A 23,275-nucleotide genomic window follows, 5' to 3' on the forward strand; every position below is an offset into this window, starting at 1 on the left:
GTAGACGAAGATGCCACTGGTTCTTCATGTTCTGTAGATGTAAATGCCACTGGGTCTTCACGTTCTGCAGATGTATATGCCACTGGTTCTTCACGTTATGTAGATGAAGATGCCACTGGTTCTTCACGTTCTGTAGATGTAGATGCCACTGGTTCATCACGTTCTACAGATGTAGATGCTACTGGTTTTTCACTTTCTGTAGATTTAGATTCCACTGCTTCTTCACATTCTGTAGACGCAGATGCCACTGGTCCTTCACGTTCTGTAGACGTAGATGCCACTGGTTCTTCACTTTCTTTAGATGTAGATGCCACTGGTTCTTCACTTTCTGTAGATGTAGATGCCACTGGTTCTGCACGTTCTGTAGATGTAGATGCCACTGGTCCTTTACATTCTGTAGACGAATATGCCATTGGTTCTTCACGTTCTGCAGATGTAGATGCCACTGGTTCTTCACTTTCTGTAGATGTAGATGCCACTGGTTCTTCACGTTCTGTAGCTGTAGATGCCACTGATCCTTCACATTCTGTAGACGAATATGCCACTGGTTCTTCACGTTCTGTAGATGTAGATGTCACTGGTTCGTCAAGTTCTACAGATGTTGATGCCACTGGTTCTTCACGTTCTGGAGATATAGATGTCACTGGTTTTTCGTCTTCTGTAGAAGTAGATGCCACTGGTCCTTCACATTCTGTAGACGTAGATGCCACTGGTTATTCACGTTCTTTAGATGTAGATATCACTGGTTCTTCACGTTCTGTAGATGTAGATGCCACTGGTTCTTCACGTTCTACAGATGTAGATGCCACTGGTTCTTCACGGTCTGCAGATGTAGATATCACTGGTTCTTCACGTTCTGTAGATGTAGACGCCACTGGTTCTTCACATTCTGTAGATGTAGAAGCCACTGGTTCGTTACATTCTGTAGACGCAGATGCCACTGGTTCTTCACATTCTGTAGACGCAGATGCCACTGGTCATTCACGTTCTATAGACGTAGATGCCACTGGTTCTACACTTTCTTTAGATGTAGATGCCACTGGTTCTTCACTTTCTGTAGATGTAGATGCCACTGGTTCTTCACGTTCTGTAGATGTAGATGCCACTGGTCCTTCACATTCTGTAGACGAATATGCCATTGATTCTTCACGTTCTGCAGATGTAGATGCCACTGGTTCTTCACTTTCTGTAGATGTAGATGCCACTGGTTCTTCACGTTCTGTAGCTGTAGATGCCACTGATCCTTCACATTCTGTAGACGAATATGCCACTGGTTCTTCACGTTCTGCAGATGTAGATGCCACTGGTTCTCAACGTTCTGTAGATGTAGATGCCACTGGTTCTTCACGTTCTGCAGATGTAGATGCCAACGGTTCGTCACGTTCTACAGATGTAGATGCCACTGGTTCTTAACGTTCTGCAGATGTAGATGCCACTGGTCCTTCACGTTCTGTAGACACAGATGCCACTGGTTCTTCACGTTCTACAGATATATATGCCACTGGTTCTTCATGTTCTGCAGATGTAGACGCCATTGGTTTTTCACGTTCTGTAAATGTAGATGCCACTGGTCCTTCACGTTCTGTCGATGCAGATTCCACTGGTTTTTCACGTTCTGTAGATGTAGATGTCACTGGTTCTTCACGTTCTGCAGAAGTAGATGCCACTGGTTCTTCACGTTCTGTAGATGTAGATGCCACTGGTTATTCACGTTCTGCAGATGTAGATGCCACTGTTCCTTCACGTTCTGTAGACGAAGATGCCACTGGTTCTTCATGTTCTGCAGATGTATATGCCACTGGTTCTTCACGTTATGTAGATGAAGATGCCACTGGTTCTTCACGTTCTGTAGATGTAGATGCCACTGGTTCATCACGTTCTACAGATGTAGATGCCACTGGTTCTTCACTTTCTGTAGATTTAGATGCCACTGCTTCTTCACATTCTGTAGACGCAGATGCCACTGGTCCTTCACGTTCTGTAGACGTAGATGCCACTGGTTCTTCACTTTCTGTAGATGTAGATGCCACTGGTTCTTCACTTTCTGTAGATGTAGATGCCACTGGTTCTTCACGTTCTGTAGATGTAGATGCCACTGGTCCTTCACATTCTGTAGACGAATATGCCATTGGTTCTTCACGTTCTGCAGATGTAGATGACACTGGTTCTTCACTTTCTGTAGATGTAGATGCCACTGGTTCTTCACGTTCTGTAGCTGTAGATGCCACTGGTCCTTCACATTCTGTAGACGAATATGCCACTGCTTCTTCACGTTCTGTAGATGTAGATGTTACTGGTTCGTCAAGTTCTACAGATGTAAATGCCACTGGTTCTTCACGTTCTGGAGATATAGATGTCACTGGTTTTTCGCGTTCTGTAGAAGTAGATTCCACTGGTCCTTCACATTCTGTAGACGTAGATGCCACTGGTTCTTCACGTTCTGCAGATGTAGATGCCGCTGGTTCTCCACGTTCTGTAGATGTAGATGCCACTGGTTCTTCACGTTCTGCAGATGTAGATGCCAACGGTTCGTCACGTTCTACAGATGTAGATGCCACTGGTTCTTCACGTTCTGCAGATGTAGATGCCACTGGTCCTTCACGTTCTGTAGACACAGATGCCACTGGTTCTTCACGTTCTACAGATATAGATGCCACTGGTCCTTCACGTTCTGTAGACGCAGATGCCACTAGTTCTTCACGTGTTGTAGATGTAGATGCCACTGGTTCTTCACGTTCTACAGATGTAGATGCCACTGGTTCTTTATGTTCTACAGATGTAGATGCCACTGGTTCTTCACGGTCTGCAGATGTAGATGCCACTGGTTCTTCACGTTCTGCAGATGTAGATGCCACTGGTTCTTCACGTTCTGTAGATGTAGATGCCACTGGTCCTTCACGTTCTGTAGATGCAGATTCCACTGGTTCTTCACGTTCTGTAGATGGAGATGTCACTGGTTCTTCACGTTCTGCAGAAGTAGATGCCACTGGTTCTTCACGTTCTGTAGATGCCACTGGTTCTTCACGTTCTGCAGATGTAGATGCCACTGGTCCTTCACGTTCTGTAGACGAAGATGCCACTGGTTCTTCACGTACTGTAGATGTAGATGACACTGGTTCTTCACATTCTGCAGATGTATATGCCACTGGTTTTTCACGTTATGTAGATGAAGATGCCACTGGTTCTTCACGTTCTGTAGATGTAGATGCCACTAGTTCATCACGTTCTACAGATGTAGATGCCACTGGTTCTTCACGTTCTGTAGATTTAGATGCCACTGCTTCTTCACATTCTGTAGAGGTAGAAGCCACTGGTTCGTTACATTCTGTAGACGCAGATGCCACTGGTTCTTCACATTCTGTAGACGCAGATGCCACTGGTCCTTCACGTTCTGTAGACGTAGATGCCACTGGTTCTTCACTTTCTGTAGATGTAGATGCCACTGGTTCTTCACTTTCTGTAGATATAGATGCCACTGGTTCTTCACGTTCTGTAGATGTAGATGCCACTGGTCCTTCACATTCTGTAGAGGAATATGCCATTGGTTCTTCACGTTCTGCAGATGTACATGTCACTGGTTCGTCAAGTTCTACAGATGTAGATGCCACTGGTTCTTCACGTTCTGGAGATTTAGATGTCACTGGTTTTTCGCGTTCTGTAGATGTAGATGCCACTGGTCCTTCACATTCTGTAGACGTAGATGCCACTGGTTCTTCACGTTCTTTAAATGTAGATGTCACTGGTTCTTCACATTTTGTAGATGTAGACGCCACTGGTTCTTGACGTTATGTAGATGTAGATACCACTGGTCCTTCATGTTCTGTAGATGTAGATACCACTGGTTCTTCACGTTTTGCAGATGTAGATGCCACTGGTTCGTCACGTTCTAAAGATGTAGATGCCACTGGTTCTTCACGTTCTGCAGGTATAGATGCCACTGGTCCTTCACGTTCTGTAGACGAAGATGCCACTGGTTCTTTACGTTCTGTAGATGTAGATGCCACTGGTTCGTTACATTCTGTAGACGCAGATTCCACTGGTTCTTCACATTCTGTAGACGCAGATGCCACTGATTCTTCACATTCTGTAGACGCAGATGCAACTGGTTTTTCACGTTCTGTAGACGTAGATGCCACTGATCCTTCACATTCTGTAGACGAATATGCCACTGGTTCTTCACGTTCTGTAGATGTAGATGTCACTGGTTCGTCAAGTTCTACAGATGTAGATGCCACTGGTTCTTCACGTTTCTAGAGATATAGATGTCACTGTTTTTTTGCGTTCTGTAGAAGTAGATGCCACTGGTCCTTCACATTCTGTAGATGTAGATGCCACTGGTTCTTCACGTTCTTTAGATGTAGATGTCACTGGTTCGTCAAGTTCTACAGATGTAGATGCCACTGGTTCTTCACGTTCTGGAGATATAGATGTCACTGGTTTTTCGCGTTCTGTAGATGTAGATGCTACTAGTCCTTCACATTCTGTAGACGTAGATGCCACTTGTTCTTCACGTTCTTTAAATGTAGATGTCACTGGTTCTTCACGTTCTGTAGATGTAGACGCCACTGGTTCTTCACGCTCTGTAGATGTAGATGCCACTGGTCCTTCACGTTCTGTAGATGTAGATACCACTGGTTCTTCACGTTTTGCAGATGTAGATGCCACTGGTTCGTCACGTTATACAGATGTAGATGCCTCTGGTTCTTTACGTTCTGCATATGTAGATGCCACTAGTTCTTCACGTTCTGTAGATGTAGATGCCACTGGTTCTTCACGTTATCTAGATGTAGATGCCACTGGTTCGTCACGTTCTAAAGATGTAGATGCCACTGGTTCTTCACGTTCTGCAGATGTAGATGCCACTGGTCCTTCATGTTCTGTAGACGAAGATGCCACTGGTTCTTTACGTTCTGTAGATGTAGATGCCACTGGTTCTTCACGTTCTGCAGATGTGTATGCCATTGGTTCTTCACGTTATGTAGATGAAGATGCCACTGGTTCTTCACGTTCTGTAGATGTAGATGCCACTGGTTCATCACGTTCTACAGATGTAGATGCCACTGCTTCTTCACATTCTGTAGATGTAGAAGCCACTGGTTCGTCACATTCTGTAGACGCAGATGCCACTGGTTCTTCACATTCTGTAGACGCAGATGCCACTGGTCCTTCACGTTCTGTAGACGTAGATGCCACTGGTTCTTCACTTTCTGTAGATGTAGATGCCACTGGTTCTTCACGTTCTGTAGATGTAGATGCCACTGGTCCTTCACATTCTTTAGACGAATATGCCACTGGTTCTTCACGTTCTGTAGATGTTGATGTCACTGGTTCGTCAAGTTCTACAGATGTAGATGCCACTGGTCCTTCACGTTCTGTAGACACAGATGCCACTGGTTCTTCACGTTCTACAGATATATATGCCACTGGTTCTTCATGTTCTGCAGATGTAGACGCCATTGGTTTTTCACGTTCTGTAAATGTAGATGCCACTGGTCCTTCACGTTCTGTCGATGCAGATTCCACTGGTTTTTCACGTTCTGTAGATGTAGATGTCACTGGTTCTTCACGTTCTGCAGAAGTAGATGCCACTGGTTCTTCACGTTCTGTAGATGTAGATGCCACTGGTTATTCACGTTCTGCAGATGTAGATGCCACTGTTCCTTCACGTTCTGTAGACGAAGATGCCACTGGTTCTTCATGTTCTGCAGATGTATATGCCACTGGTTCTTCACGTTATGTAGATGAAGATGCCACTGGTTCTTCACGTTCTGTAGATGTAGATGCCACTGGTTCATCACGTTCTACAGATGTAGATGCCACTGGTTCTTCACTTTCTGTAGATTTAGATGCCACTGCTTCTTCACATTCTGTAGACGCAGATGCCACTGGTCCTTCACGTTCTGTAGACGTAGATGCCACTGGTTCTTCACTTTCTGTAGATGTAGATGCCACTGGTTCTTCACTTTCTGTAGATGTAGATGCCACTGGTTCTTCACGTTCTGTAGATGTAGATGCCACTGGTCCTTCACATTCTGTAGACGAATATGCCATTGGTTCTTCACGTTCTGCAGATGTAGATGACACTGGTTCTTCACTTTCTGTAGATGTAGATGCCACTGGTTCTTCACGTTCTGTAGCTGTAGATGCCACTGGTCCTTCACATTCTGTAGACGAATATGCCACTGCTTCTTCACGTTCTGTAGATGTAGATGTTACTGGTTCGTCAAGTTCTACAGATGTAAATGCCACTGGTTCTTCACGTTCTGGAGATATAGATGTCACTGGTTTTTCGCGTTCTGTAGAAGTAGATTCCACTGGTCCTTCACATTCTGTAGACGTAGATGCCACTGGTTCTTCACGTTCTGCAGATGTAGATGCCGCTGGTTCTCCACGTTCTGTAGATGTAGATGCCACTGGTTCTTCACGTTCTGCAGATGTAGATGCCAACGGTTCGTCACGTTCTACAGATGTAGATGCCACTGGTTCTTCACGTTCTGCAGATGTAGATGCCACTGGTCCTTCACGTTCTGTAGACACAGATGCCACTGGTTCTTCACGTTCTACAGATATAGATGCCACTGGTCCTTCACGTTCTGTAGACGCAGATGCCACTAGTTCTTCACGTGTTGTAGATGTAGATGCCACTGGTTCTTCACGTTCTACAGATGTAGATGCCACTGGTTCTTTATGTTCTACAGATGTAGATGCCACTGGTTCTTCACGGTCTGCAGATGTAGATGCCACTGGTTCTTCACGTTCTGCAGATGTAGATGCCACTGGTTCTTCACGTTCTGTAGATGTAGATGCCACTGGTCCTTCACGTTCTGTAGATGCAGATTCCACTGGTTCTTCACGTTCTGTAGATGGAGATGTCACTGGTTCTTCACGTTCTGCAGAAGTAGATGCCACTGGTTCTTCACGTTCTGTAGATGCCACTGGTTCTTCACGTTCTGCAGATGTAGATGCCACTGGTCCTTCACGTTCTGTAGACGAAGATGCCACTGGTTCTTCACGTACTGTAGATGTAGATGACACTGGTTCTTCACATTCTGCAGATGTATATGCCACTGGTTTTTCACGTTATGTAGATGAAGATGCCACTGGTTTTCACGTTCTGTAGATGTAGATGCCACTAGTTCATCACGTTCTACAGATGTAGATGCCACTGGTTCTTCACGTTCTGTAGATTTAGATGCCACTGCTTCTTCACATTCTGTAGAGGTAGAAGCCACTGGTTCGTTACATTCTGTAGACGCAGATGCCACTGGTTCTTCACATTCTGTAGACGCAGATGCCACTGGTCCTTCACGTTCTGTAGACGTAGATGCCACTGGTTCTTCACTTTCTGTAGATGTAGATGCCACTGGTTCTTCACTTTCTGTAGATATAGATGCCACTGGTTCTTCACGTTCTGTAGATGTAGATGCCACTGGTCCTTCACATTCTGTAGAGGAATATGCCATTGGTTCTTCACGTTCTGCAGATGTACATGTCACTGGTTCGTCAAGTTCTACAGATGTAGATGCCACTGGTTCTTCACGTTCTGGAGATTTAGATGTCACTGGTTTTTCGCGTTCTGTAGATGTAGATGCCACTGGTCCTTCACATTCTGTAGACGTAGATGCCACTGGTTCTTCACGTTCTTTAAATGTAGATGTCACTGGTTCTTCACATTTTGTAGATGTAGACGCCACTGGTTCTTGACGTTATGTAGATGTAGATACCACTGGTCCTTCATGTTCTGTAGATGTAGATACCACTGGTTCTTCACGTTTTGCAGATGTAGATGCCACTGGTTCGTCACGTTCTAAAGATGTAGATGCCACTGGTTCTTCACGTTCTGCAGGTATAGATGCCACTGGTCCTTCACGTTCTGTAGACGAAGATGCCACTGGTTCTTTACGTTCTGTAGATGTAGATGCCACTGGTTCGTTACATTCTGTAGACGCAGATTCCACTGGTTCTTCACATTCTGTAGACGCAGATGCCACTGATTCTTCACATTCTGTAGACGCAGATGCAACTGGTTTTTCACGTTCTGTAGACGTAGATGCCACTGATCCTTCACATTCTGTAGACGAATATGCCACTGGTTCTTCACGTTCTGTAGATGTAGATGTCACTGGTTCGTCAAGTTCTACAGATGTAGATGCCACTGGTTCTTCACGTTTCTAGAGATATAGATGTCACTGTTTTTTTGCGTTCTGTAGAAGTAGATGCCACTGGTCCTTCACATTCTGTAGATGTAGATGCCACTGGTTCTTCACGTTCTTTAGATGTAGATGTCACTGGTTCGTCAAGTTCTACAGATGTAGATGCCACTGGTTCTTCACGTTCTGGAGATATAGATGTCACTGGTTTTTCGCGTTCTGTAGATGTAGATGCTACTAGTCCTTCACATTCTGTAGACGTAGATGCCACTTGTTCTTCACGTTCTTTAAATGTAGATGTCACTGGTTCTTCACGTTCTGTAGATGTAGACGCCACTGGTTCTTCACGCTCTGTAGATGTAGATGCCACTGGTCCTTCACGTTCTGTAGATGTAGATACCACTGGTTCTTCACGTTTTGCAGATGTAGATGCCACTGGTTCGTCACGTTATACAGATGTAGATGCCTCTGGTTCTTTACGTTCTGCATATGTAGATGCCACTAGTTCTTCACGTTCTGTAGATGTAGATGCCACTGGTTCTTCACGTTATCTAGATGTAGATGCCACTGGTTCGTCACGTTCTAAAGATGTAGATGCCACTGGTTCTTCACGTTCTGCAGATGTAGATGCCACTGGTCCTTCATGTTCTGTAGACGAAGATGCCACTGGTTCTTTACGTTCTGTAGATGTAGATGCCACTGGTTCTTCACGTTCTGCAGATGTAGATGCCACTGGTTCTTCACGTTCTACAGATGTAGATGCCACTGGTTCTTTATGTTCTACAGATGTAGATGCCACTGGTTCTTCACGGTCTGCAGATGTAGATGCCACTGGTTCTTCACGTTCTGCAGATGTAGATGCCACTGGTTCTTCACGTTCTGTAGATGTAGATGCCACTGGTCCTTCACGTTCTGTAGATGCAGATTCCACTGGTTCTTCACGTTCTGTAGATGGAGATGTCACTGGTTCTTCACGTTCTGCAGAAGTAGATGCCACTGGTTCTTCACGTTCTGTAGATGCCACTGGTTCTTCACGTTCTGCAGATGTAGATGCCACTGGTCCTTCACGTTCTGTAGACGAAGATGCCACTGGTTCTTCACGTACTGTAGATGTAGATGACACTGGTTCTTCACATTCTGCAGATGTATATGCCACTGGTTTTTCACGTTATGTAGATGAAGATGCCACTGGTTCGTCACGTTCTGTAGATGTAGATGCCACTAGTTCATCACGTTCTACAGATGTAGATGCCACTGGTTCTTCACGTTCTGTAGATTTAGATGCCACTGCTTCTTCACATTCTGTAGAGGTAGAAGCCACTGGTTCGTTACATTCTGTAGACGCAGATGCCACTGGTTCTTCACATTCTGTAGACGCAGATGCCACTGGTCCTTCACGTTCTGTAGACGTAGATGCCACTGGTTCTTCACTTTCTGTAGATGTAGATGCCACTGGTTCTTCACTTTCTGTAGATATAGATGCCACTGGTTCTTCACGTTCTGTAGATGTAGATGCCACTGGTCCTTCACATTCTGTAGAGGAATATGCCATTGGTTCTTCACGTTCTGCAGATGTACATGTCACTGGTTCGTCAAGTTCTACAGATGTAGATGCCACTGGTTCTTCACGTTCTGGAGATTTAGATGTCACTGGTTTTTCGCGTTCTGTAGATGTAGATGCCACTGGTCCTTCACATTCTGTAGACGTAGATGCCACTGGTTCTTCACGTTCTTTAAATGTAGATGTCACTGGTTCTTCACATTTTGTAGATGTAGACGCCACTGGTTCTTGACGTTATGTAGATGTAGATACCACTGGTCCTTCATGTTCTGTAGATGTAGATACCACTGGTTCTTCACGTTTTGCAGATGTAGATGCCACTGGTTCGTCACGTTCTAAAGATGTAGATGCCACTGGTTCTTCACGTTCTGCAGGTATAGATGCCACTGGTCCTTCACGTTCTGTAGACGAAGATGCCACTGGTTCTTTACGTTCTGTAGATGTAGATGCCACTGGTTCGTTACATTCTGTAGACGCAGATTCCACTGGTTCTTCACATTCTGTAGACGCAGATGCCACTGATTCTTCACATTCTGTAGACGCAGATGCAACTGGTTTTTCACGTTCTGTAGATGTAGATGCCACTGATCCTTCACATTCTGTAGACGAATATGCCACTGGTTCTTCACGTTCTGTAGATGTAGATGTCACTGGTTCGTCAAGTTCTACAGATGTAGATGCCACTGGTTCTTCACGTTTCTAGAGATATAGATGTCACTGTTTTTTTGCGTTCTGTAGAAGTAGATGCCACTGGTCCTTCACATTCTGTAGATGTAGATGCCACTGGTTCTTCACGTTCTTTAGATGTAGATGTCACTGGTTCGTCAAGTTCTACAGATGTAGATGCCACTGGTTCTTCACGTTCTGGAGATATAGATGTCACTGGTTTTTCGCGTTCTGTAGATGTAGATGCTACTAGTCCTTCACATTCTGTAGACGTAGATGCCACTTGTTCTTCACGTTCTTTAAATGTAGATGTCACTGGTTCTTCACGTTCTGTAGATGTAGACGCCACTGGTTCTTCACGCTCTGTAGATGTAGATGCCACTGGTCCTTCACGTTCTGTAGATGTAGATACCACTGGTTCTTCACGTTTTGCAGATGTAGATGCCACTGGTTCGTCACGTTATACAGATGTAGATGCCTCTGGTTCTTTACGTTCTGCATATGTAGATGCCACTAGTTCTTCACGTTCTGTAGATGTAGATGCCACTGGTTCTTCACGTTATCTAGATGTAGATGCCACTGGTTCGTCACGTTCTAAAGATGTAGATGCCACTGGTTCTTCACGTTCTGCAGATGTAGATGCCACTGGTCCTTCATGTTCTGTAGACGAAGATGCCACTGGTTCTTTACGTTCTGTAGATGTAGATGCCACTGGTTCTTCACGTTCTGCAGATGTGTATGCCATTGGTTCTTCACGTTATGTAGATGAAGATGCCACTGGTTCTTCACGTTCTGTAGATGTAGATGCCACTGGTTCATCACGTTCTACAGATGTAGATGCCACTGCTTCTTCACATTCTGTAGATGTAGAAGCCACTGGTTCGTCACATTCTGTAGACGCAGATGCCACTGGTTCTTCACATTCTGTAGACGCAGATGCCACTGGTCCTTCACGTTCTGTAGACGTAGATGCCACTGGTTCTTCACTTTCTGTAGATGTAGATGCCACTGGTTCTTCACGTTCTGTAGATGTAGATGCCACTGGTCCTTCACATTCTTTAGACGAATATGCCACTGGTTCTTCACGTTCTGTAGATGTTGATGTCACTGGTTCGTCAAGTTCTACAGATGTAGATGCCACTGGTCCTTCACGTTCTGTAGACACAGATGCCACTGGTTCTTCACGTTCTACAGATATATATGCCACTGGTTCTTCATGTTCTGCAGATGTAGACGCCATTGGTTTTTCACGTTCTGTAAATGTAGATGCCACTGGTCCTTCACGTTCTGTCGATGCAGATTCCACTGGTTTTTCACGTTCTGTAGATGTAGATGTCACTGGTTCTTCACGTTCTGCAGAAGTAGATGCCACTGGTTCTTCACGTTCTGTAGATGTAGATGCCACTGGTTATTCACGTTCTGCAGATGTAGATGCCACTGTTCCTTCACGTTCTGTAGACGAAGATGCCACTGGTTCTTCATGTTCTGCAGATGTATATGCCACTGGTTCTTCACGTTATGTAGATGAAGATGCCACTGGTTCTTCACGTTCTGTAGATGTAGATGCCACTGGTTCATCACGTTCTACAGATGTAGATGCCACTGGTTCTTCACTTTCTGTAGATTTAGATGCCACTGCTTCTTCACATTCTGTAGACGCAGATGCCACTGGTTCTTCACATTCTGTAGACGCAGATGCCACTGGTCCTTCACGTTCTGTAGACGTAGATGCCACTGGTTCTTCACTTTCTGTAGATGTAGATGCCACTGGTTCTTCACGTTCTGTAGATGTAGATGCCACTGGTCCTTCACATTCTTTAGACGAATATGCCACTGGTTCTTCACGTTCTGTAGATGTTGATGTCACTGGTTCGTCAAGTTCTACAGATGTAGATGCCACTGGTCCTTCACGTTCTGTAGACACAGATGCCACTGGTTCTTCACGTTCTACAGATATATATGCCACTGGTTCTTCATGTTCTGCAGATGTAGACGCCATTGGTTTTTCACGTTCTGTAAATGTAGATGCCACTGGTCCTTCACGTTCTGTCGATGCAGATTCCACTGGTTTTTCACGTTCTGTAGATGTAGATGTCACTGGTTCTTCACGTTCTGCAGAAGTAGATGCCACTGGTTCTTCACGTTCTGTAGATGTAGATGCCACTGGTTATTCACGTTCTGCAGATGTAGATGCCACTGTTCCTTCACGTTCTGTAGACGAAGATGCCACTGGTTCTTCATGTTCTGCAGATGTATATGCCACTGGTTCTTCACGTTATGTAGATGAAGATGCCACTGGTTCTTCACGTTCTGTAGATGTAGATGCCACTGGTTCATCACGTTCTACAGATGTAGATGCCACTGGTTCTTCACTTTCTGTAGATTTAGATGCCACTGCTTCTTCACATTCTGTAGACGCAGATGCCACTGGTCCTTCACGTTCTGTAGACGTAGATGCCACTGGTTCTTCACTTTCTGTAGATGTAGATGCCACTGGTTCTTCACTTTCTGTAGATGTAGATGCCACTGGTTCTTCACGTTCTGTAGATGTAGATGCCACTGGTCCTTCACATTCTGTAGACGAATATGCCATTGGTTCTTCACGTTCTGCAGATGTAGATGACACTGGTTCTTCACTTTCTGTAGATGTAGATGCCACTGGTTCTTCACGTTCTGTAGCTGTAGATGCCACTGGTCCTTCACATTCTGTAGACGAATATGCCACTGCTTCTTCACGTTCTGTAGATGTAGATGTTACTGGTTCGTCAAGTTCTACAGATGTAAATGCCACTGGTTCTTCACGTTCTGGAGATATAGATGTCACTGGTTTTTCGCGTTCTGTAGAAGTAGATTCCACTGGTCCTTCACATTCTGTAGACGTAGATGCCACTGGTTCTTCACGTTCTGCAGATGTAGATGCCGCTGGTTCTCCACGTTCTGTAGATGTAGATGCCACTGGTTCTTCACGTTCTGCAGATGTAGATGCCAACGGTTCGTCACGTTCTACAGATGTAGATGCCACTGGTTCTTCACGTTCTGCAGATGTAGATGCCACTGGTCCTTCACGTTCTGTAGACACAGATGCCACTGGTTCTTCACGTTCTACAGATATAGATGCCACTGGTCCTTCACGTTCTGTAGACGCAGATGCCACTAGTTCTTCACGTGTTGTAGATGTAGATGCCACTGGTTCTTCACGTTCTACAGATGTAGATGCCACTGGTTCTTTATGTTCTACAGATGTAGATGCCACTGGTTCTTCACGGTCTGCAGATGTAGATGCCACTGGTTCTTCACGTTCTGCAGATGTAGATGCCACTGGTTCTTCACGTTCTGTAGATGTAGATGCCACTGGTCCTTCACGTTCTGTAGATGCAGATTCCACTGGTTCTTCACGTTCTGTAGATGGAGATGTCACTGGTTCTTCACGTTCTGCAGAAGTAGATGCCACTGGTTCTTCACGTTCTGTAGATGCCACTGGTTCTTCACGTTCTGCAGATGTAGATGCCACTGGTCCTTCACGTTCTGTAGACGAAGATGCCACTGGTTCTTCACGTACTGTAGATGTAGATGACACTGGTTCTTCACATTCTGCAGATGTATATGCCACTGGTTTTTCACGTTATGTAGATGAAGATGCCACTGGTTCTTCACGTTCTGTAGATGTAGATGCCACTAGTTCATCACGTTCTACAGATGTAGATGCCACTGGTTCTTCACGTTCTGTAGATTTAGATGCCACTGCTTCTTCACATTCTGTAGAGGTAGAAGCCACTGGTTCGTTACATTCTGTAGACGCAGATGCCACTGGTTCTTCACATTCTGTAGACGCAGATGCCACTGGTCCTTCACGTTCTGTAGACGTAGATGCCACTGGTTCTTCACTTTCTGTAGATGTAGATGCCACTGGTTCTTCACTTTCTGTAGATATAGATGCCACTGGTTCTTCACGTTCTGTAGATGTAGATGCCACTGGTCCTTCACATTCTGTAGAGGAATATGCCATTGGTTCTTCACGTTCTGCAGATGTACATGTCACTGGTTCGTCAAGTTCTACAGATGTAGATGCCACTGGTTCTTCACGTTCTGGAGATTTAGATGTCACTGGTTTTTCGCGTTCTGTAGATGTAGATGCCACTGGTCCTTCACATTCTGTAGACGTAGATGCCACTGGTTCTTCACGTTCTTTAAATGTAGATGTCACTGGTTCTTCACATTTTGTAGATGTAGACGCCACTGGTTCTTGACGTTATGTAGATGTAGATACCACTGGTCCTTCATGTTCTGTAGATGTAGATACCACTGGTTCTTCACGTTTTGCAGATGTAGATGCCACTGGTTCGTCACGTTCTAAAGATGTAGATGCCACTGGTTCTTCACGTTCTGCAGGTATAGATGCCACTGGTCCTTCACGTTCTGTAGACGAAGATGCCACTGGTTCTTTACGTTCTGTAGATGTAGATGCCACTGGTTCGTTACATTCTGTAGACGCAGATTCCACTGGTTCTTCACATTCTGTAGACGCAGATGCCACTGATTCTTCACATTCTGTAGACGCAGATGCAACTGGTTTTTCACGTTCTGTAGACGTAGATGCCACTGATCCTTCACATTCTGTAGACGAATATGCCACTGGTTCTTCACGTTCTGTAGATGTAGATGTCACTGGTTCGTCAAGTTCTACAGATGTAGATGCCACTGGTTCTTCACGTTTCTAGAGATATAGATGTCACTGTTTTTTTGCGTTCTGTAGAAGTAGATGCCACTGGTCCTTCACATTCTGTAGATGTAGATGCCACTGGTTCTTCACGTTCTTTAGATGTAGATGTCACTGGTTCGTCAAGTTCTACAGATGTAGATGCCACTGGTTCTTCACGTTCTGGAGATATAGATGTCACTGGTTTTTCGCGTTCTGTAGATGTAGATGCTACTAGTCCTTCACATTCTGTAGACGTAGATGCCACTTGTTCTTCACGTTCTTTAAATGTAGATGTCACTGGTTCTTCACGTTCTGTAGATGTAGACGCCACTGGTTCTTCACGCTCTGTAGATGTAGATGCCACTGGTCCTTCACGTTCTGTAGATGTAGATACCACTGGTTCTTCACGTTTTGCAGATGTAGATGCCACTGGTTCGTCACGTTATACAGATGTAGATGCCTCTGGTTCTTTACGTTCTGCATATGTAGATGCCACTAGTTCTTCACGTTCTGTAGATGTAGATGCCACTGGTTCTTCACGTTATCTAGATGTAGATGCCACTGGTTCGTCACGTTCTAAAGATGTAGATGCCACTGGTTCTTCACGTTCTGCAGATGTAGATGCCACTGGTCCTTCATGTTCTGTAGACGAAGATGCCACTGGTTCTTTACGTTCTGTAGATGTAGATGCCACTGGTTCTTCACGTTCTGCAGATGTGTATGCCATTGGTTCTTCACGTTATGTAGATGAAGATGCCACTGGTTCTTCACGTTCTGTAGATGTAGATGCCACTGGTTCATCACGTTCTACAGATGTAGATGCCACTGCTTCTTCACATTCTGTAGATGTAGAAGCCACTGGTTCGTCACATTCTGTAGACGCAGATGCCACTGGTTCTTCACATTCTGTAGACGCAGATGCCACTGGTCCTTCACGTTCTGTAGACGTAGATGCCACTGGTTCTTCACTTTCTGTAGATGTAGATGCCACTGGTTCTTCACGTTCTGTAGATGTAGATGCCACTGGTCCTTCACATTCTTTAGACGAATATGCCACTGGTTCTTCACGTTCTGTAGATGTTGATGTCACTGGTTCGTCAAGTTCTACAGATGTAGATGCCACTGGTTCTTCACGTTCTGGAGATATAGATGTCACTGGTTTTTCGCGTTCTGTAGATGCCACTGGTCCTTCACATTATGCAGACGTAGATGCCACTGGTTCTTCACGTTCTTTAGATGTAGATGTCACTGGTTCTTCACGTTCTGTAGATGTAGATGCCACTGGTTCTCCACGTTCTGTAGATGTAGATGTAGATGCCACTGGTTCTTCACGTTCTGCAGATGTAGATGCCACTGGTTCGTCACGTTCTACAGATGTAGATGCCACTGGTTCTTCACGTTCTGCAGATGTAGATGCCACTGGTCCTTCACGTTCTGTAGAAGAAGATGCCACTGGTTCTTCACGTTCTGTAGATGTAGACGCCATTGGTTCTTCACGTTCTGTAGACAAAGATGCCACTGGTTCTTCACGTTCTACAGATATAGATGCCACTGGTTCTTCATGTTCTGCAGATTTAGACGCCATTGGTTTTTCACGTTCTGTAAATGTAGATGCCACTGGTCCTTCACGTTCTGTAGACGCAGATGCCACTGGTTCTTCACGTTCTGTAGATGTAGATGCCACTGGTTCTTCACGTTCTACAGATGTAGATGCCACTGGTTCTTCACGTTCTGCAGATATAGATGCCACTGGTCCTTCACGTTCTGTAGACGAAGATGCCACTGGTTCTTTACGTTCTGTAGATGTAGATGCCACTGGTTCGTTACATTCTGTAGACGCAGATTCCACTGGTTCTTCACATTCTGTAGACGCAGATGCCACTGGTTCTTCACATTCTGTAGACGCAGATGCAACTGGTTTTTCACGTTCTGTAGACGTAGATGCCACTGATCCTTCACATTCTGTAGACGAATATGCCACTGGTTCTTCACGTTCTGTAGATGTAGATGTCACTGGTTCGTCAAGTTCTACAGATGTAGATGCCACTGGTTCTTCACGTTTCTAGAGATATAGATGTCACTGGTTTTTTGCGTTCGGTAGAAGTAGATGCCACTGGTCCTTCACATTCTGTAGATGTAGATGCCACTGGTTCTTCACGTTCTTTAGATGTAGATGTCACTGGTTCGTCAAGTTCTACAGATGTAGATGCCACTGGTTCTTCACGTTCTGTAGACGAAGATGCCACTGGTTCTTCACGTACTGTAGATGTAGATGACACTGGTTCTTCACATTCTGCAGATGTATATGCCACTGGTTTTTCACGTTATGTAGATGAAGATGCCACTGGTTCTTCACGTTCTGTAGATGTAGATGCCACTAGTTCATCACGTTCTACAGATGTAGATGCCACTGGTTCTTCACGTTCTGTAGATTTAGATGCCACTGCTTCTTCACATTCTGTAGAGGTAGAAGCCACTGGTTCGTTACATTCTGTAGACGCAGATGCCACTGGTTCTTCACATTCTGTAGACGCAGATGCCACTGGTCCTTCACGTTCTGTAGACGTAGATGCCACTGGTTCTTCACTTTCTGTAGATGTAGATGCCACTGGTTCTTCACTTTCTGTAGATGTAGATGCCACTGGTTCTTCACGTTCTGTAGATGTAGATGCCACTGGTCCTTCACATTCTGTAGAGGAATATGCCATTGGTTCTTCACGTTCTGCAGATGTAGATGTCACTGGTTCGTCAAGTTCTACAGATGTAGATGCCACTGGTTCTTCACGTTCTGGAGATTTAGATGTCACTGGTTTTTCGCGTTCTGTAGATGTAGATGCCACTGGTCCTTCACATTCTGTAGACGTAGATGCCACTGGTTCTTCACGTTCTTTAAATGTAGATGTCACTGGTTCTTCACATTTTGTAGATGTAGACGCCACTGGTTCTTGACGTTATGTAGATGTAGATACCACTGGTTCTTCACGTTTTGCAGATGTAGATGCCACTGGTTCGTCACGTTCTAAAGATGTAGATGCCACTGGTTCTTCACGTTCTGCAGATATAGATGCCACTGGTCCTTCACGTTCTGTAGACGAAGATGCCACTGGTTCTTTACGTTCTGTAGATGTAGATGCCACTGGTTCGTTACATTCTGTAGACGCAGATTCCACTGGTTCTTCACATTCTGTAGACTCAGATGCCACTGGTTCTTCACATTCTGTAGACGCAGATGCAACTGGTTTTTCACGTTCTGTAGACGTAGATGCCACTGATCCTTCACATTCTGTAGACGAATATGCCACTGGTTCTTCACGTTCTGTAGATGTAGATGTCACTGGTTCGTCAAGTTCTACAGATGTAGATGCCACTGGTTCTTCACGTTTCTAGAGATATAGATGTCACTGGTTTTTTGCGTTCTGTAGAAGTAGATGCCACTGGTCCTTCACATTCTGTAGATGTAGATGCCACTGGTTCTTCACGTTCTTTAGATGTAGATGTCACTGGTTCGTCAAGTTCTACAGATGTAGATGCCACTGGTTCTTCACGTTCTGGAGATATAGATGTCACTGGTTTTTCGCGTTCTGTAGATGTAGATGCTACTAGTCCTTCACATTCTGTAGACGTAGATGCCACTTGTTCTTCACGTTCTTTAAATGTAGATGTCACTGGTTCTTCACGTTCTGTAGATGTAGACGCCACTGGTTCTTCACGCTCTGTAGATGTAGATGCCACTGGTCCTTCACGTTCTGTAGATGTAGATACCACTGGTTCTTCACGTTTTGCAGATGTAGATGCCACTGGTTCGTCACGTTATACAGATGTAGATGCCTCTGGTTCTTTACGTTCTGCATATGTAGATGCCACTAGTTCTTCACGTTCTGTAGATGTAGATGCCACTGGTTCTTCACGTTCTCTAGATGTAGATGCCACTGGTTCGTCACGTTCTAAAGATGTAGATGCCACTGGTTCTTCACGTTCTGCAGATGTAGATGCCACTGGTCCTTCATGTTCTGTAGACGAAGATGCCACTGGTTCTTTACGTTCTGTAGATGTAGATGCCACTGGTTCTTCACGTTCTGCAGATGTATATGCCATTGGTTCTTCACGTTATGTAGATGAAGATGCCACTGGTTCTTCACGTTCTGTAGATGTAGATGCCACTGGTTCATCACGTTCTACAGATGTAGATGCCACTGCTTCTTCACATTCTGTAGATGTAGAAGCCACTGGTTCGTCACATTCTGTAGACGCAGATGCCACTGGTTCTTCACATTCTGTAGACGCAGATGCCACTGGTCCTTCACGTTCTGTAGACGTAGATGCCACTGGTTCTTCACTTTCTGTAGATGTAGATGCCACTGGTTCTTCACGTTCTGTAGATGTAGATGCCACTGGTCCTTCACATTCTTTAGACGAATATGCCACTGGTTCTTCACGTTCTGTAGATGTTGATGTCACTGGTTCGTCAAGTTCTACAGATGTAGATGCCACTGGTTCTTCACGTTCTGGAGATATAGATGTCACTGGTTTTTCGCGTTCTGTAGATGCCACTGGTCCTTCACATTCTGTAGACGTAGATGTCACTGGTTCTTCACGTTCTGTAGATGTAGATGCCACTGGTTCTCCACGTTCTGTAGATGTAGATGTAGATGCCACTGGTTCTTCACGTTCTGCAGATGTAGATGCCACTGGTTCGTCACGTTCTACAGATGTAGATGCCACTGGTTCTTCACGTTCTGCAGATGTAGATGCCACTGGTCCTTCACGTTCTGTAGAAGAAGATGCCACTGGTTCTTCACGTTCTGTAGATGTAGACGCCATTGGTTCTTCACGTTCTGTAGACACAGATGCCACTGGTTCTTCACGTTCTACAGATATAGATGCCACTGGTTCTTCATGTTCTGCAGATTTAGACGCCATTGGTTTTTCACGTTCTGTAAATGTAGATGCCACTGGTCCTTCACGTTCTGTAGACGCAGATGCCACTGGTTCTTCACGTTATGTAGATGTAGATGCCACTGGTTCTTCACGTTCTACAGATGTAGATGCCACTGGTTCTTCACGTTCTACAGATGTAGATGCCACTGGTTCTTCACAGTCTGCAGATGTAGATTCCACTGGTTCTTCACGTTCTGCAGATGTAGATGCCACTGGTTCTTCACGTTCTGTAGATGTAGATGCCACTGGTCCTTCACGTTCTGTAGATGCAGATTCCACTGGTTCTTCACGTTCTGTAGATGTAGATGCCACTGGTTCTTCACGTTCTGCAGATGTAGATGCCACTGGTTATTCACGTTCTGCAGATGTAGATGCCACTGGTTCTTCACTTTCAGCAGATGTAGATTACCACTGGTTCTTCACGTTCTGCAGATGTAGATGCCACGACCGCCATCTATCGAACTTATGAACTCTCGGTTCTGAACAGCAGCAACTGGAGCGTACGGACTGGGTTTGGTTCGTATCTCTGATAGTTCGCAAGCTGAACGTTCATAAGTAGAGGTAGTTACCGTACATAGACGTACAGTCCTAGAGAGTGTTCGACGCCTTGACCCCGCTGAGTGTGAATCCTCTCTCTCCCTGCCGCTCGCTCCCCATCCAGGGCAACATTCTGGTGAAAAACATCGCGAGCCGCGTTGCCAGAGTCACCGACTTTGGCTTCAGCTTCTTTGTGGACCGTCCACGTGAGTGGTGACCCTCATACACCTGCACTTGTGTGTGTGGGTGTGTGTGGGTGTGTGGGTGTGTGTGTGGGTGTGTGTGTGGGTGTCTGTGTGTGTGGGTGTGTGGGTGTGTGTAGTGGGTGTCTGTGTGTGTGTGTGGGTGTGTGGGTGTGTGGGTGTGGGTGTGTGGGTGTGTGGGTGTGTGGTTATGGGTGTGTGGGTGTGTGAGTGGGTGTGTGTGTGTGGGTGTGTGGGTGTCTGTGTGCGGGTTTCTCCTCCCACCCACCCACCCACCACCGCCCCCCACACACGCGCACGTACCCAGTCCACATTCACCATCACCGCCGCTGTCGCTTGCCGTCGTCCGCACAGCCTCGCACGTGGGAGGCACCCTCGTCTACGTGGCGCCCGAGGTGCTGCTGGGCTACCCGGTCACCTGCGCTGCGGACACGTGGTCCCTGGGCTGCACCGTCGCCAAGATGGCCACCGGCAGGGACCTCTTCCTCTCCTTCGGCCGCGACGACCACCTGGCATGCTGCATCGAGGTGACCGGGGAGCCTCCTTGGGGGAAAGGGGGGGGGACACCTCAAGCGGGAGACTTGGCCCAGACCGGCCCCGCAGACATCCACCCAGCCAGTCACCCAGCCAGACACCCAGCCAGCCACACAGCCAGACACCCAGCCAGCCACCCAGTCAGACACCCAGCCAGTCACCCAGTCAGACACCCAGCCAGTCACGCAGCCAGTCACCCAGTCAGACACCCAGCTAGACACCCAGCTAGTCACCCAGCCAGTCACCTGGCCAGTTACCCAGTCAGACACCCAGCCAGTCACGCAGCCAGTCATCCAGCCAGTCACGCTGCCAGACACCCAGCCAGTCACGCTGCCAGACACCCAGTCAGACACCCAGCCAGTTACCCAGCCAGACACCCAGCCAGTCACCTGGCCAGTTACCCAGCCAGTCACCTGACCAGTTACCCAGCCAGTCACCCAGCCAGACACGCAGCCAGTGACCCAGCCAGTCACCCAGCCAGTCACCCAGCCAGTCACCCAGCCCGATACACAGCCACCCGGCCAGCCACCTGACCAGTCACCCAGTCAGTCACCCAGTAAGTCACCCAGCCAATCACCCAGCCAGACACCCAGACAAATACGCAGTTACCCAGCCAGTCACCCAGCCAGTGACCCACCGACTCGCCAAACCCACCGACCGACCCACTCACCCACCCACCTACCAACCCACCTACCTACCGACACACCCACCCACCTACCAACCTATCTACCCACCTACCCACTCACCCACCCACCTACCAACCTACCCACCTATCTACCCACCTACGCACCCATAATGCTCAATGTGACAATGTCACATAGAGATCTTTTTCTGCCGTACGGCCGATGAGAAATAGCTACGTAGCTCTGTGGGCGCCTTACCTGGTTAAAGAAAAATAGTTTAGCTGTAGCTTGGGTCCCTGTGTAGGTCACTGTCCTTCTATATGAGTCTCTAGATCTCCAAGGTGCTCTGTATGGGTCTCTGTGAGTTCCTTTTGTTCTTTGTAAGTCTATGGGTCTCTATGGGTCTCTGTATGGGTCTCTGTGAGTCCCTATTGTTCTATGTAAGTATATGGGTCTCTGTATGGGTCTCTGTGAGTCCTTATTGTTCTATATAAGTATATGGGTCTCTATGGGTCTATGTATGGGTCTCTGTGAGTCCCTATTGTTCTATGTAAGTCTATGGGTCTCTATGGGTCTCTGTATGGGTTTCTGTGAGTCCCTATGGTTCTATGTGAGTCTCTGAATCTCTGTCGGTCTCTATGCATCTATGTATGGGTCTCTAGGAGTCCCTATGTTTCTATATGTCTCTGAATCTCTATGGGTCTCTCTGTGTAACACGCGTGTAACATGCGTGTAACACGCGTGTAACATGCGTGTAAAATGCGTGTAACAAGCGTGTCTCTCTTTGTCGCTGTCTTGAAATGGTTGTGCAGATCCTGGGCATGCCTCCAAAAGAAATGGTGGAGAGATCTCGCAACAAAGAGCACTTCTTTGGTGAGTAGAAGGGTGGTGTGGTGGTGGTGTGGTGGTGGTGCTGTGTTGGTGGTGGTTCAGTGGTGGTGGTGTCGTGGTGTGGTGTGTTGTTGATGTGGTGGTGGCGATGGTGGTGGTGTGGTGGTGGGGGGGGCCTGGGGGGAGCGGTAGGGAGGAGGTGGTGGTTGGGGTTTGGGCCCACTCAATTACGACCTGGGTTGGGGTTGATAAGCAACCCAAGTATGGATAGGTGGGTCGATAGGTTGGTGGGTGGGTAGGTGGGTGGGTGAGTTGGTGGATAGGTCGGGTGGTAGGTGGGTTGAGTGGATAGGTAGTTAGGTGAGTAAGTGGGTGGGTGGGAGTCGGTGTGGGTGGGTGAGTTGATATGTTGTTGACGTGGTGGTTAGTGACACTGTGCGTGTGTCTGTCTCTCTCTCCCTGTCTCTCTCTTTATCTCTTTATGTGTCTCTCTCTGTGTCTCTGTCTCTCTCTGCCTCTCTCTCTCTATCTCT

General features: G+C 46.3%; 1 protein-coding gene across 2 annotated transcripts in view; it reads left to right on the forward strand.

Moving 5' to 3' along the window:
- Window positions 1–23,275, forward strand: part of LOC142905865 (dual specificity tyrosine-phosphorylation-regulated kinase 2-like) — an 81,266-nt gene that overhangs the window by 52,991 nt on the left and 5,000 nt on the right. The window contains exons 8-10 of one of the 2 annotated variants that reach the window (XM_076053122.1): window positions 20,676–20,757; window positions 21,109–21,281; window positions 22,724–22,784. In XM_076053122.1, coding sequence (XP_075909237.1) covers window positions 20,676–20,757; window positions 21,109–21,281; window positions 22,724–22,784 — 316 coding nt within the window. Of the gene's footprint in view, window positions 1–20,675; window positions 20,758–21,108; window positions 22,236–22,723; window positions 22,785–23,275 lie in introns of those variants that run through there. The other variant, XM_076053121.1, reaches the window with a different exon arrangement.

The sequence above is a fragment of the Petromyzon marinus genome, chromosome 59, assembly GCF_048934315.1.
Source record: "Petromyzon marinus isolate PM22_M1 ecotype Great Lakes invasive population chromosome 59, UKy_Petmar_22M1.pri1.0, whole genome shotgun sequence".
Lineage (NCBI taxonomy): Eukaryota > Metazoa > Chordata > Hyperoartia > Petromyzontiformes > Petromyzontidae > Petromyzon > Petromyzon marinus.